Source organism: Leucoraja erinacea, chromosome 5 (assembly GCF_028641065.1).
Source record: "Leucoraja erinacea ecotype New England chromosome 5, Leri_hhj_1, whole genome shotgun sequence".
NCBI lineage: Eukaryota > Metazoa > Chordata > Chondrichthyes > Rajiformes > Rajidae > Leucoraja > Leucoraja erinaceus.
Genome location: NC_073381.1, coordinates 16,143,084 through 16,157,526, shown reverse-complemented (window position 1 = coordinate 16,157,526; position 14,443 = coordinate 16,143,084). Strand labels below are relative to the sequence as shown.

General features: G+C 40.9%; 1 protein-coding gene across 1 annotated transcript in view; it reads right to left on the bottom strand.

The window, feature by feature from the left end:
- The window catches only part of zmp:0000000760 (collagen alpha-1(XXII) chain), a 71,292-nt gene extending 58,220 nt beyond the window's left edge, over window positions 1–13,072 (bottom strand). The window contains exons 1-2 of the mRNA XM_055635075.1: window positions 12,309–13,072; window positions 5,177–5,277 (exon numbers count right to left, since the gene is read on the bottom strand). Coding sequence (XP_055491050.1) covers window positions 5,177–5,252 — 76 coding nt within the window. The 5' untranslated portion in view covers window positions 5,253–5,277; window positions 12,309–13,072. The remainder of the gene's footprint in view (window positions 1–5,176; window positions 5,278–12,308) is intronic.
- Between the last annotated feature and the right edge of the window lie 1,371 nt (window positions 13,073–14,443).

Here is a 14,443-nt window from a genome sequence, read left to right as displayed (position 1 = left end):
TTGTTGAGAACGGGAAGGGAAAGAGGAAGGGGAAGTGGGCAGTGAGGAGGAGGGAAGTTCGAAAGGTTCTTCAGCTGCAAATAAGATTAGGGGGCACTAGAAAGGGGGTGGGGACAGGGGGGGGGGGTGGTAAAACATGGAGGAGTTTAGAAGGGTTGTTGGGGAATAGTGAAGATCATAGTGATGGGAGGGATGGATACACTGGGTGTAGCAAGTAAGAACACAGCTTGTTAATTCCTGGATTCAAAATCCTTGCATCTCTTTAGACAAAGCTCAGGAATCTACCTTGCCAGGGCTCCATGTAAAACAGTGGCCAATTTTGAGAAACATGCCCTCATTGCAATATTTAAATAACCAAACCTTCTAGTACTTGAGCGAGTACTGCTCAAACAAGGCTAGGCCATTGCCATCAAGAAGGTGTCTAATCAGCTCCCCCCTGACTTGGCATGACCATTCCAGAGACCCAGCATTAACATTCCAGGGATCAACATTGATCAGAACATTAACTGGGCCAGCCACAAAATATTTTGGTGACTAAAGGGCTGTGACATGTTAATAACCTGATTTCCCTAAAACCTGCCCATCATATTTAAAGCAGATATCAAGAGAATACTCTGGTAGGCCGGAAGCTGCAGCTTCCCAAGACCTAAGCATTGGCACATTCTGTGTCAATCTAGCAGTTCACTTATTCCGTTTATTAACCTTACCACTTGCTTTTTCCACTACCACGCCATGCCCACAGTGCGTTGCTTCTGAAAATACACTGGTTCGGCACCGAGGTTTTTCTGACAGCTTCCCAAAATTGCAATCTTCATATGGGTGAGCAGTAAATGCATGGGAATCTTACACCTTGCAAATTCTTCTCAAGAGTGATTCTGATTGGATATATATACTGTTGTAATGGCCCTACTGCCTTGCACCTGCAACATAACCAACCTTGGCATTGCATCATAAAATAAATGGACAAGTTTCCAGGAGAGTACTTCCTCAACTGTATTTTTGTTGGGTGTAATTCCTGCTGAATCTGACAATGCAAATGGATCAACAATCATTTTCTGATTGCACTGGGTTGGTTCTCTTCCATTCACCAATCTTGTTTCCATCTATAAACTCAATTAAATCTATAAACTATGACAATAAACTAAACTCCAAATCTAAACATTGTACGTGGAGTAGCATTCACAAGATGAATACTTTGTTCCACACACTATTTCCTTTAAAAACCACTCTGTGGAAAGGTGAAAAGACACATTGAGTTGATGCAAGGCAGCTTGCGTTTTTGGCTCTATGCTGCTAAGGTGGTTTTATTAGAGGAGCCAGGACTGAAGGTAAAGCCAATTTAATTTTGCCAAGCTACACCAGCTGATCCGGGCTAGCTGAAGAGCAATTGTTGCTTTTCCCAGCTTGGAGTTGCCATTATTTACATGCTCTGTACATCGGAATAAAGCAGAGGCCACTCTTGATATTAAATAATAACTTTTGATTCATTTTATTCTACTCTGAAGAAAGTCTTCAATTTAAAATATTAAATCTGTTCCTCCTTCCACAGAGGCCCCTACTAAAAAGGGCACAATGCTGGATCTCTTACTAGGGAACATACTAGGGTAAGTGAATGAAAAATAGGCGACCGCCATTTTATTAGTTTTTAAATAGTCATGGAAAAAAGTAGTTAGGGTCTACATGTTGAGACTGTACATTAGGGCAAGGATAATTTCAAAAGTATTAGATAGGAACATTCAGAGCTTGATTGTCACACTCGTCTCCCTGCTCCCTTCAGGTAGAAGGTACAGGAGCCTGAAGACTGCAACAACCAGGTTCAGGAATAGCTACTTCCCCACAGCCATCAGGCTATTAAACCTGGCTCGGACAAAACTCTGATTATTAATAGCCAATTATCTGTTATTTGCACTTAATCAGTTTATTTATTCATGTGTGTATATATTTATATTACGGTATATGGACACACTGATCTGTTTTGTAGTAAATGCCTACTATGTTCTGTGTGCTGAAACAAAGCAAGAATGTCATTGTCCTATCAGGGACACATGACAATAAACTTACTTGAACTTGAGATACTGCTCACAAGTAAAGGGATGTCTGGCAAGCGGGAGGGGTCTCCTTCTTCTTGCGTATGGCGTGCACAGCCTAAAATTGTAGGTTAACTTGTTCTATTTGATCTTGTTTATGCACGTCAGGTTGATTGCATTAGTCGAAACAGGGTGGACCATTTGAAGGTTGTAATCTCCCACCCCAGTGGGAGGGGTTTAAACGTGAGATTGGGAGCGCTTGGGGGCAGCATGTTCCTGCTAGGATGAAGGACAAGGCTGGCGTGTGTAGGAAGCCCTTGTTGATGAGGGATATTTAGGCTCTGGTTAGAAAAAAAGAGGCAAAGAGCAAAGAGGCCGAGGGGTAATGGTACAGGGATCCCTGGAAGTGGCAACAGGGTGGTGGAGAAGACATTTGCCACATTTTCCCTCAGCAGTCAGGGTATTGAGCCCAGGAGTTGGGATATTATGTTACAGATGTACAAGATGTTGGTGAGATCACATTTCTTGTATTGTGCCAAGTTTAGGTTGCCCTGCTATTGGAAGCATGTCATTAAGCTGGAAAAGGTGCAATAATGAATCACCAAGATGATACCAGGACATGGGGACTTGATTTATGAGAAAAAACTGGGTAGGCTGGGACATTTTCCTTGCAGCATAGGAAGCTAAGGGGTGATCTTCTAGAGTTACACAAAATCATGAGAGGCACAGATAAGGTGAATGATCACACGTTTTCCCCCAGGATAGAGGGATTTAGAACTAGAGAGCAGAGGTTAAAGGTGAGAGGGGAAAGATTTAAGAGCCATTAGGGGCAATTTCTTCATGCAGAGGGTGATGCGTATATGGAATGACTTGACAGGGGAAGCTGAGGAGGTGGGTGCAATGGGTACAATTAAGGCATTTAGATGGGTACATAGATAGGAAATGTTTAGAAGGATATGAGCCAAGTGCAAATAGGATTAGCTCAGGCATAAAACCTGGGCAGCATGGATGGGTTGGGCCAAAGGGCCTGTTTTCAGCTGTATGAATCTGTACTGTCCGACCTGCTGAGTATTTGTTTAATTTTCAGTTTTCCAAAATCTGCAACCTTTAAAAAAACTTCATATTTCCTAACATTGTTATATTATCACTTTAATTTGAAGACTTTATGGCCTCAATCTTGGCAGGTGAGTAGAAATGTCTAAATGGAGCTTCAGGGCTAGAATGTCTTACAAAGGAAATGTGAATGTTGAGTTCACAAAACAGGAGCAGTTGAAGTACTTTATTAAATAAAACTTATGTTTTATTTCCAAAGTATATATTAAATCAACATACATACTGTATTAGCTCCATTCTCAGCAAACCCCCTCATTTAACTTTAGCCAACTGTAAATAAGCTGATCCCCTTATGTTGTAAAGGACAGGCTTCCCCCCAGTGGCCTGGCCAATATTTACTCCTCAAATGATACTACTGAAACAAATTAAATGCAAATGCTGCAAACTGTAAGCAGAAAATGCTGGAAATACCCAGCAGGTCGATGAGAATTTACAAGGATATAAATAAAGTTGTTGCTTTGGGTCAATGGGCTAATGTCAGAAGGGAAACAGATTATCTTCTGGTCATTATTGCATTGCTGGTTGTTGGAAAACACTCTATGCAAATTGTCAGTCATGTTTTCTACAATACAACATTAACCTTACTTCAAAGCTGTTGAATCCGTCAGGCTGAGGCATCCTGAAAATGTAAAAGCCCCTATATATTTGCCGTTTTTCCTTTGTTCCACACTTAATTTGCTGCTGGCAGCATGAAATCAGATCTAACTCAAGACTCTGCTACATGGGAGACATCGTTCACAATTTATCAATTTTATTCATGCGTTCAACAGATTCAAATCAATCAGGCTTTGAAAAGAATTCAGAAAGGGAGCACTTAACTGAAAAAGATGACACCATTTAAAAAACAAGCATGCAAGATGCATTTAAGTATTCTGTTGGAATTCTGCCCTCCACAGAGGGCAGTGGAGGCCAAGTCACTGGATGGATTTAAGAGAGAGTTAGATAGAACTCTAGGGGCTAGTGGAATCATGGGATATGGGGAGAAGGCATGCACGGGTTATTGATAGGGGACGATCAGCCATGATCACAATGAATGGCGGTGCTGGCTCGAAGGGCCGAATGGCCGCCTCCTGCACCTATTTTCTATGTTTCTCAGCAGATCATTTCCTCTATTCATCACTTCCGGGTAATGTGATCAAGCTATATTTCATTCAGGGTTTAACCAAATGATATTACAAACCTTTGGCCTGGAACCAGTTTAAAAGGTCAAATTAAAATACTATTTATTAATATTCACTGTTACTTCCACATTTTGAACAACAGAATAATTGATTTAATTTTTCCAACACACCAATACTCATGTCAACTAGTGTTCGTAGTACCAAAAATGTGTCCTGGACCAACCACATAGAAGCTACTGCAAAGAAAACACACCCACGCACACCCCTCTTCTTCAGAAGTATAAGGAAGTGCATCATGTCTCCAAAGACTGGTATCAACCTCTCCAGCCTCTTATTGGCTTGCATCGCAGCTTGGTTTGGCAACAGCTCTACCCAACACCACAAGAAACTGCAGAAAATTGTCGATGTTGCCTAGTCCATCACACAAACCAACCATTCCCCTATCAATTCCACCTACACCTCACGCTGCAAGGGGAAACAACAAAAATAATCAAGGACCATCCCTTTTCTCTCCTCTCCCACCAGGCAAAAGATACAAAAGCTTGAAAGCTGTGCTTCCATGCTTTCGGGAGCATGCTTCCTGAAACAGCTTCTTCCCTACTGTATCAGTCTACTAAATGGTCCTCTCATACGACAAGGGTGTGGCCCTGATCTCCCTATCTACCTCATTGCAGCCCTTGCATTTTTTTTGTTATCTGCACTTTCTCTGTAGCTCTAATGCTATAACACTGTAACACAATATTCTGCACGGTGGTATTTTTCTCCTTGCACTATCTCTTGTAGTTGTGAATGGCTTGATTGTACTCGTACAGTATGATATGACTGGATAGCCCACAAACAGAGCTTTTCACTCTATCTTGGTATATGTGACAATAATAAACCTATACTTAATAGTAATAGTTAATATATACTAACCTTCAATTAAAGTCATCCCTTTACATCTTGAGATAAGGAGAATGATGAGCAGAATACTTGAATACAAGACTTTCATTGTTGGTTTTATTGGACGTGTGCATCTGAAGGAGTAAATAACAAACTAACATATTAAATAGTCTTTATTGTGCACAGACATTTAACAAATGGAATCATTAAATATTTAGTCTGTTAGTTACTTGAAGTAACAAATTTATCCAAACAGAGTGAATGAAAATTTTAGGAAATATGCTTCAACATGATGTGTGTTTCAGTAAGATCCATGGCAAGTCAATAGCAGAAACCATTTGTATTATCTACATACTTTTCATGTTTACTTTTACATACTCCATTCTCTCCATACTGCTTCTCCTTTGCTCAATGTTTAGCTTAGGAATTATGTGATAAATTGGGAAGTAACCACACATGTACAACTCCACAATAGAGCTTTAATGAATGGGCATATTTCTAAAGTCGTCAGGAATAATTTGCATGTGACCCAAGTGAGATGTTAACAAAAATAACTCATAATTGCATATTCAAATTCTATGTAGTACATCATTAATTGCTAGAAGTTTTCAATTCCCATTTGAAAGGACACGAGCTGAACAGCTACCATTAAATAAGCAGCGATCCAATCCAAGGATATAGAGGCACAAGAGGCGGATAATTTCCAAAGTGTGCCCTTGCTAGAATATTGCCTATGCTATTTCCAAAAGTGTTTTTAATGTTTTTTTCTATCTGTCCCTTCCAATTTTTATTTTTCAAAATATTTCCTTGTTCATATCGAATCTCAGACCTGCACTTTTCCTAATAACGTTACAGTCTTATTATCTTTACCCTAACACAGGTTTGCATTATGATGATTTAATATAAAGTCTGGAAGGTTTATATAGCAACTGGAAGGAGGGGGAGGGTGGGGAATGTTGGCCCATGTGCACAGTTCTGTTGAGCAAATTATATTTGAATAATCTGATATGATTTATTTGATGGCGGCCACGGCAACAGACTATCTGTCGCTTCCTTCTTTATTGTTTGATAGTACGTGTTAAATGAATGTTTTGGTGTTCTTTAGCTTGTTTTATGTGGGGTTGGGGGAAAATTATTTTAATCTCTTACCTCGACGGAGATGCGATTTTTTAACGTATCGTATCTCCGTCCGCACTGCGGCCTAACATCGAGGAGTTGCCAGCCTTTGTTGGAGACTGACTCCGGGAGCAACCGCGGGAGCCCGCGGACTTTAACATGGAGCTTGTGGTCTCTAGTTAGTGACCCACTTCGGGAGCTCCAGGAGCCGCAGGAGCTTCGACCGTCGGCTACGGGAGCTTCGATCACCCCGATGGATGGTTTGACTGCCCCGACCGCCGGAGAATAAAGAGGAAGAAGATTAGACTTTATTGCCTTCCATCACAGTGAGGAATGTGGGGAATCCGCTGTGGTGGATGTTAACTTATATGTAGTCGTGTGGCTTGTTGCTTTGTTTCAGTATGGCTGTATGGTAATTCAAATTTCACTTTACCTTAATTGGTACATGTGACAATAAACTGACCTTGAATCCTTGATGAGAGAACAGGGGGGGGGGGGGGGGGGGGGGGGGGGGGGGGGGGGGGGGGGGGGGGGGGGGGGGGGGGGGGGGGGGGAAACGGGGAGGGGTTGGGGGGGGGGGGGGGGGGTAGATGAACTCAATTTAGTTGATGCTGCCTATCTGATCCTGCTAAATTTAAGATGAAAAACGTCCACGAGTAAAAATGGTCGTGAATTAGGTCTTGAAAGTGGGACAGGCCCTTTATAAGACCTAAAAAAAAAAAGGTCACGGTAACCTACGACCTCCTACGACCTTCCACGACTATGTCTACGACCTCCTACGGCTATATTGAAGACCTCCCATGGCTTTGTAGAAGACCTCCTTCAACTATGTTGAAGACTGGCTTCGACCATGTACATTTTACTGCTGTTTGCAGTTACCCTTTTGCTTCAGCAGCCTTTTAAGAAAGGCAGAAGGGGAAGAGCAAGGGTGAAGGGGAAGCACAAGAAGAGTTCTCATTGGGTGAATGGAGATGATGTGATGGACTGTCCCAGTACACCAGATGACTGGAAGAGAGTGGCGCTGGGCTTTGACTAAAGATGGAACTTTAAGCACACATGTGGGGCAGTGGATGGCAAGCTTGCCATTCTTGTCCCTGTCCCTGTACCCCTCATTTTCCTTTTTGTACAGGATGGACATTCTGCTGGAACCATTCCTCAAGATCTCCCTCCTGCTGCCTGGTGAAGGTGTAGGGCATAACCTTCCTCCAGCCCTCCCTCACCACCAATGGGGCATCTGCCTCTCATACTGTGTCAGACACAGGAGAAAGGGCTGCTTTGCTGCCTTCAAATGGGGCAGTGAAGGATGGGGTGGTGGTGAGGACATATACTACCACCCTGGTCTCCTCCTCCAGGGGTCTCTCATGCAAGGGTACCTCCTCCTGCGACATCACCTCCTGCGACATCACCCCCTGCGTGACATCACCCCCTGCGACATCACCCCCTGCGACATCACCCCCTGACATCACCCCCGTGACATCACCTCCTGCACTATCACCCCTGCGACACCCCCTGCGACATCACCCCCTGTGACATCTCCCCCTGTGACATCACCCCTGTGACATCACCCCCTGTGACATCACCCCCTGCGACATCATCACCCCCTGTGACATCACCCCCTGCGACATCACCCCCTGCGACATCACCCCCTGTGACATCACCCCCTGTGACATCACCCCCTGTGACATCACCCCCTGTGACATCACCCCCTGCGACATCACCCCCCGTGACATCACCCCCTGCGACATCACCCCCTGCGACATCACCCCCTGTGACCCCCTGTGGCATCACCTCCTGCCACTCCTCCTCTTGGGTGGGCAACACCTGCACGGCTGTTTTTTTTAGGGTTGTGCCCTCCCCCTGTGCTGCTGCCTTTTTGGTGCCATCTCTAAAACACAAGTCTCCTCTCCAAAAAACTCTCCAGCTATGAATGAACATGCCTTGGGAGTGACAGAGGTGACGTTCTGCTGTTTAAATAACCTTTTTTTTTCAACTGACCTTTTTTTCACCCCGGAGCTATTACCCTCCACTGCCTCCGATCACCTACAACTACTAGCATCACGACCTACTATAACCTACCTACGAGTAAATAGTAATGATTTTTTGCATGCCAACCTTTCTTTTGCTCGTGGACAATTTTTATCAGGCTAGACAAAACGGCGCAACCTACTTGATGCCACGAGTACACGGAGACCACTCACGAGCATGAGGAACACCTCCTACGACTTCCTACGACCTTGTGGCGATCATGCTCCGAGTATGAGTCAAGAACAAACTCGGCAGAGGTTGTGAATTAGGTTGTGAAAGTGGGACAGGGGTTTAACATTGGTCTTTACAGCCATAAGATAAAATACAGCAGCAGTCTGCAGAATGATAGCAATATCTGCCCAGTCATGGATGCAAACAAATGGCATGATTACAAAACCAGCTACAAGGTAGAAAACATACATAGAAACATAGAAAATAGGTGCAGGAGGAGGCCATTCGGCCCTTCGAGCCAGCACCGCCATTCATTGCGATCATGGCTGATCGTCCCCAATCAGTTGTGCTGAATAATTGAGTGTCCTAAACTTTTCCAAACAAGGCCATCGCGTAACTTTTTGTTCCTATATATCTTCACGACTTAATCATAAAAAGATTCTATCAGAGCAATTAGTCTCAAATCCTTCTTTAGCAGAAAAATAATCACAGCTGCAAAATGTTGTGTGTAAAAAGAATACCCTCAGAGAAGATGAAAAGATGAAAAACAGTTAAGATGCAATCGCCATATAAAAACACTTTAATCTTTTCCCTAAATTGGATTAGATTTTGAGGACTTTTTCTTTTCAACTACAGATGCGCTTGATCCACAGGAAGAAAATTAATTCTAATGCCCATGCTATTTAATCCCACAGTTTGACAGTTTTGATTGGAGATTTCCTTTTCAAAATGCTCTTTTTTGTAGAGATTCGAAATGCTGATCAAATCTTTTTTACGTGGACCTATTCTAATTTAGTGGGTCAATGGGAGGCATTGAAAATGAAACTATTTAGGCTGTCGTTTAAGTACATTCACATGAGAGACTAAGGATGGGAAAATAAAGCTCGAGCTTGCCTGGATGCCTGAAAAGATAGAGACTAGAATAAACCAGAATTTGTCAGGCCATTAACACAAGTGATAAGTGAATTAATTATAGAAAGGTTTAGAGGAAAATTGCAACATTAAATAAGAAAAGGAAAGAGAAGGCTTGAAAAATTCTTTGAATCAAACATCCAAAAATCCAAAAATAGTTAATGGACAATAAACATGAACCAGGTAGCAAGAGGAGAGGTGGGGCCGTTCCGAGACCAAACAGGAATTTTACTCAAAGTCAAAGGACATGCTGAGGTTAGAACAAATACTTTATTTCAGTCTTCACCGAGGAATGGAATCTCAGCAATGGTGTCAAGACAGCGACCTTTCCCAGCAATGTCATTGACTTCAGGAAGTGTGGTGGAATACACAGTCCCGTCTTCAGCAACTGTACGGAAGTGGAGATGGTCAAGTTTCAAGCTCCCAGGGGTAAATATCACCAACTATTTATCCTGGTCCGACCACACTGATGATGGAAATTCTGCATGTTTCCAATGAGTCTTATCAATTTCTACAGATGCACCATAGAAAGCATTCTATCTGGATGCATCAAAGCTGGGCATGGCAACTGCTGTGCTCAAGACTGCATGAAATTACAGAGAATTATCCATCATGCAAACCAACTTTAAAAGTGGATAAACCATCCGGTCGAGTGGAATGGATCCTAAGCTGCTTTCGGAAACGGAAGAAAATTGTGGCGGCTTCTTAAACAATTAGACAGGTACAGGTTTAGTGGTTGCGATAGTCCCTGCCTCAACCACTCGTTCCATACACCCACCACCCTTTGCATGAAAAAGTTAACCCTCAGATTCCTATAAAACCTAACCCCCTTCACCTTAAACCTATGCCCTCCGGCTCTCGTTTCTAATGGCAAGAGACTCTGTGCATCCACCCCATCTATTCCTCTCATCATTTTATACACCAGTAACTGCAGTTCCTTCCTACACATGCCCAAAGATTCTTGGGTGGTGCACGAGGGCTAGAAGATTATTTTAAAAAAGTATTCATGTATAATCTATTAACAATAGTCTAGTCGGTAGGACCTCTGGAGAATCAATATTCAGAGACAAAATGAGAAGTCCAGTGTGGATTGATTAGGGAAGCCAAACGTGCATTTGTTCAACACAAATCGTGTCCACCTCATTTTTGATGAAGTAGCAACGAGAAATGTGGTTGATGTGGAACATGCACACTTACAAAAGGCATTCCATAAGGTATTCCATAGTAAGCTGGTCAGCAAGACTGAAATCCAAGGAGTAAAATGACTGACAGTGTGGACAGAAAATTGGCTGAGTGACAATAAGCAGACAGGCAGCAGCAGTGAAAAGTTGGTTATCAGACGAGAGGGAAGTATACAGTGGAGGTTCGCAGGGGGTGATGCCAGACTATTGATTTTTGTAATTTATAATAACAATTTGGATTTGAGTGTATGGGCAGAAAGGCAGTAGAAAGAATGTGAGGAACCAATATAAATTAGTGATCACAATTCTAAAAGGTAATACCTGAACATTCAGATTTGGAGGTATGGAGATCGTCAAGTGGCCTGTATATGTCAGTGTCATCCTCCTAAGTTTCACAGTCTAGGTAGCACAGCTAAATTTGCCATTCCAGCCCAGAATCAAAATCAGGTTAGACCATTCAGTAATCGTGCTAAAACCACACAGGTACTGTCAAATTTGCACATAACAATTCCTGGGACTAGATGCTGTTAATAACAAAGCACAGACCAAAATAGAACCCTGTATCCAAAATGTATTCAACATCTATTTGGTCCAAGATGCTGTGCTAAGATTTTTTAAATGCCATGAGATATTTTAATCTCTTGAGAGTGACCATGACTCAGGCCTGGCTGAAGTTGACTGCCTACTCAAAACACTTAAGGGTGCAAAACGTTTCAAAATCTTAATCAACTGGTAAGATGTTGAATAGCAGATAGATGGCTGTAATAGATGTGTGCTGCACTTTCCCCATGCATACTCAGCACCATGCTACAAGTTGTATCTCCTCTGGTGTCCAGTAACACAGAAATAAGGGCACTATGCACACACTGTATGATTATGTAGCGGAAGACAAGACAATGAGCTATAAACACAAGAGTCTTTTCAGAAGATAGCTCACAAATAATTGTTACATTTAAAGATCCCTGCCAAAAGGCAAATTCAAATCTTACACGTCACAATTCTTCCAGTTCGGCATTTCACTTAAAAAAAAATCCTGCTACCATAGCAGAGTAAAATGTCACACTTCAAAATCCTCATCTCTTGGACACATTCCACATGCAGAAGGCATTTGCCTATCACTCCCATGTAGTTTTGCAGCTTAATCAACATCTACATATTTTTACTCAAAATTCTATTTGATTTAGCAAAATTCAAATAGAATTTTGAATGTTAAATGTTCTGTTCTAATATGAAAAAAGGCTAATGCAATTATATTAGCACTAATATCAATTGAAAGGATTTCATAATTAAAATGATATCTGTTACTAATATCACTTTTAACTCTGAAAGAGAAAATTACTCCATATTTTTTATTTTAATTAATTTTTATTTTTATTTAATTCTTTATTTCGAACAGAATAAAAGAACAATCTTGTCCCACTTGTCTGCTTGATTTGCCTCGAGCTCTATTTTAGCTTGTTACATCGGAATTTTAATACAATATATTTTATACAAATCATACATTTTCCATATAGTGCAGGAAGCTAGACAAAAATATTTAATATATTAAATGTATTGCATATCTGTTATCCTTCTAAGATTTACATAATGTAATTTTTTTTTACGGCGCACTATTTTGCACCAGGTCAGATAATGACTATGCAATGTTAAAGTAAATGTATCCACAAAGCTCTAAAGCATTGACATTAACTATATTTTATGGAAAGAAATGTTTTGCTCATATTCAAAATATCTGTTGTAAATAAAAATAAACAACTTACATATTCCTTGACTCCAACCACAGTTTTCTGAATGAACTGGGATTCCTGGATATGCAGCGTGTAGTTTTTTTTTGGGTGAAGCGTATACTGAAAGGGCTTGAGTGGAACGTTCAATCTTGACTATGAAGACTCTTAGTCCCAACGTAAGCACAGCCCCTATTTGGTCTTCTTATGTAACTTAAGCAAATAATGCATTAATGATTGACATGGATGGACCTTTCTAATTATCCAAAGAGTGCACACTCTGTCACAAGTGATGGTGTTTCTGGTTTTGTTATGGTCATGTAAAGATTTACAGAATGGTGGATTAGATGATGCTGTTAAATATTTTAATGTTGAACGCCAGATATATTCTAAAAATATTTGTTCATGTAAAAGTAAATCTTAATTTCAGATTTTTCATTCCATAAAAATAGAATTGAATACATCAACACATATTCGTAATGGAATCAAAATAATAATATTAGTACGTACATAGGACAACATTCCTTAAGAATTCAAATCTAATTTATTTATTGTAATGTTTAGGCATGCTAAGATAGCCTATACTTGCTGTATTCACATCTCAATGACGTTTAAGATGTTGTCCACCCAACCATTATTAATAACCATCAAACCCGGATTGTTTAACCATCAGAAGGCTATTTGATCATTGACTTATTTGCTCTTTCTAGCATCCTCGGTTCAGTGCATTTTTATTTTGTGTTCTGCAATTGTCCACTAGGGTGTTGAGAACATCTTGATCCCAACATACCCAAAATGAACATACACATACGAGATGTGCAGTGAAATGAAAGTGGCGATGCTCGCGGACTTTTGTCAAAAGACAAACAAAACAAAACAACCCAAACAAGTTGTAACACACATATTCTTTCATAACATACACGTTCTGTAGAGTTAGTCCCTGGTGAGAAAGGCGTTTACAGTCCGAATTGCCTCTGAAAATCACTGCATGGCAACGGAGGCGTTTGCCTGACCGTATGGAACAGTCCGTTGCAGGGGTGGAAGGGGTCTCTCATGATTTTGAACTGACAACTCATATCACTGTCTCTTCATTACACATTTTCCTTAGTGTGAATGAAAATATATAATAGTTCAATGTTATAACAACATTTTAGAATTAATGTACATTTACAAATTAAACTTATTATTGGTCATTCATTGAGAAGAAAGGCAGGTTTACCAGAATGCTGTCTGCATTCCAGGATTTCAGCAATGAGGAGAAGTTGAATAGACTTGGATTATTTTCTCTGGAATATCGGCAGTTGAGGGGAAGCTTGATAAAAGTATATCAAATTATGAGAGCCTTAGATGATAGGCTAGACAGTCAGAACCTTTTGCACCGGAAAAACATCAGTTTAAGCAGAAGCCATCAGGCTATTAAACCTGGCTCGGACAAAACTCTGATCATTAATAACCCATTATCTGTTATTTGCACTTTATCAGTCCATTTATTCATGTGTTTATATTTATATAATGGTATATGGACACACTGATCTGTTTTGTAGTAAATGCCTATGTTCTGTGTGCTGAAGCAAAGCAAGAATTTAATTGTCCTATCTGGGACACATGACAATAAACTCGCTTGAACTTGAACTTGAGATTGAGAGTACCAGTCTCTGCACATAATTATCTTGTTGAGCTGGTGACTGATATATATCGATACATATATGAATTAAACATTATGCATTTAAATAGTATCATATGACATAAAAGGCATTCAGCCCATCAAATATATGATGGGTTTTGGAAGATTACCATCAGTTGTTTGCCATTTATGAGCCTGATTAATTCACTGGATGCCACACAGGGAACATGCAAATTCTGCACATTCAACATCCAAGAGGTCAGACACGAACCTGGATCATTGGAGCTGCGAGGCAGTAGCTTTACTAGCTGCACCACTGAATGGCACTCGTCCTGTAGAGGTACAACTAATGAAGATGGCCCAGCATAATCAAGGATTCCTTATGCAACATCATACACAAAATTGCATTTGTGCAAATCCAAATCATCTACATTGAATGGTGATCACACAATCTTTGGCATCAGGTTGTCCATTTTGCATGGCTCATTAGCAATATGCAATAATACTCAGCATTGGCTTCGCTAAATGCGTACATTCTAATACATCT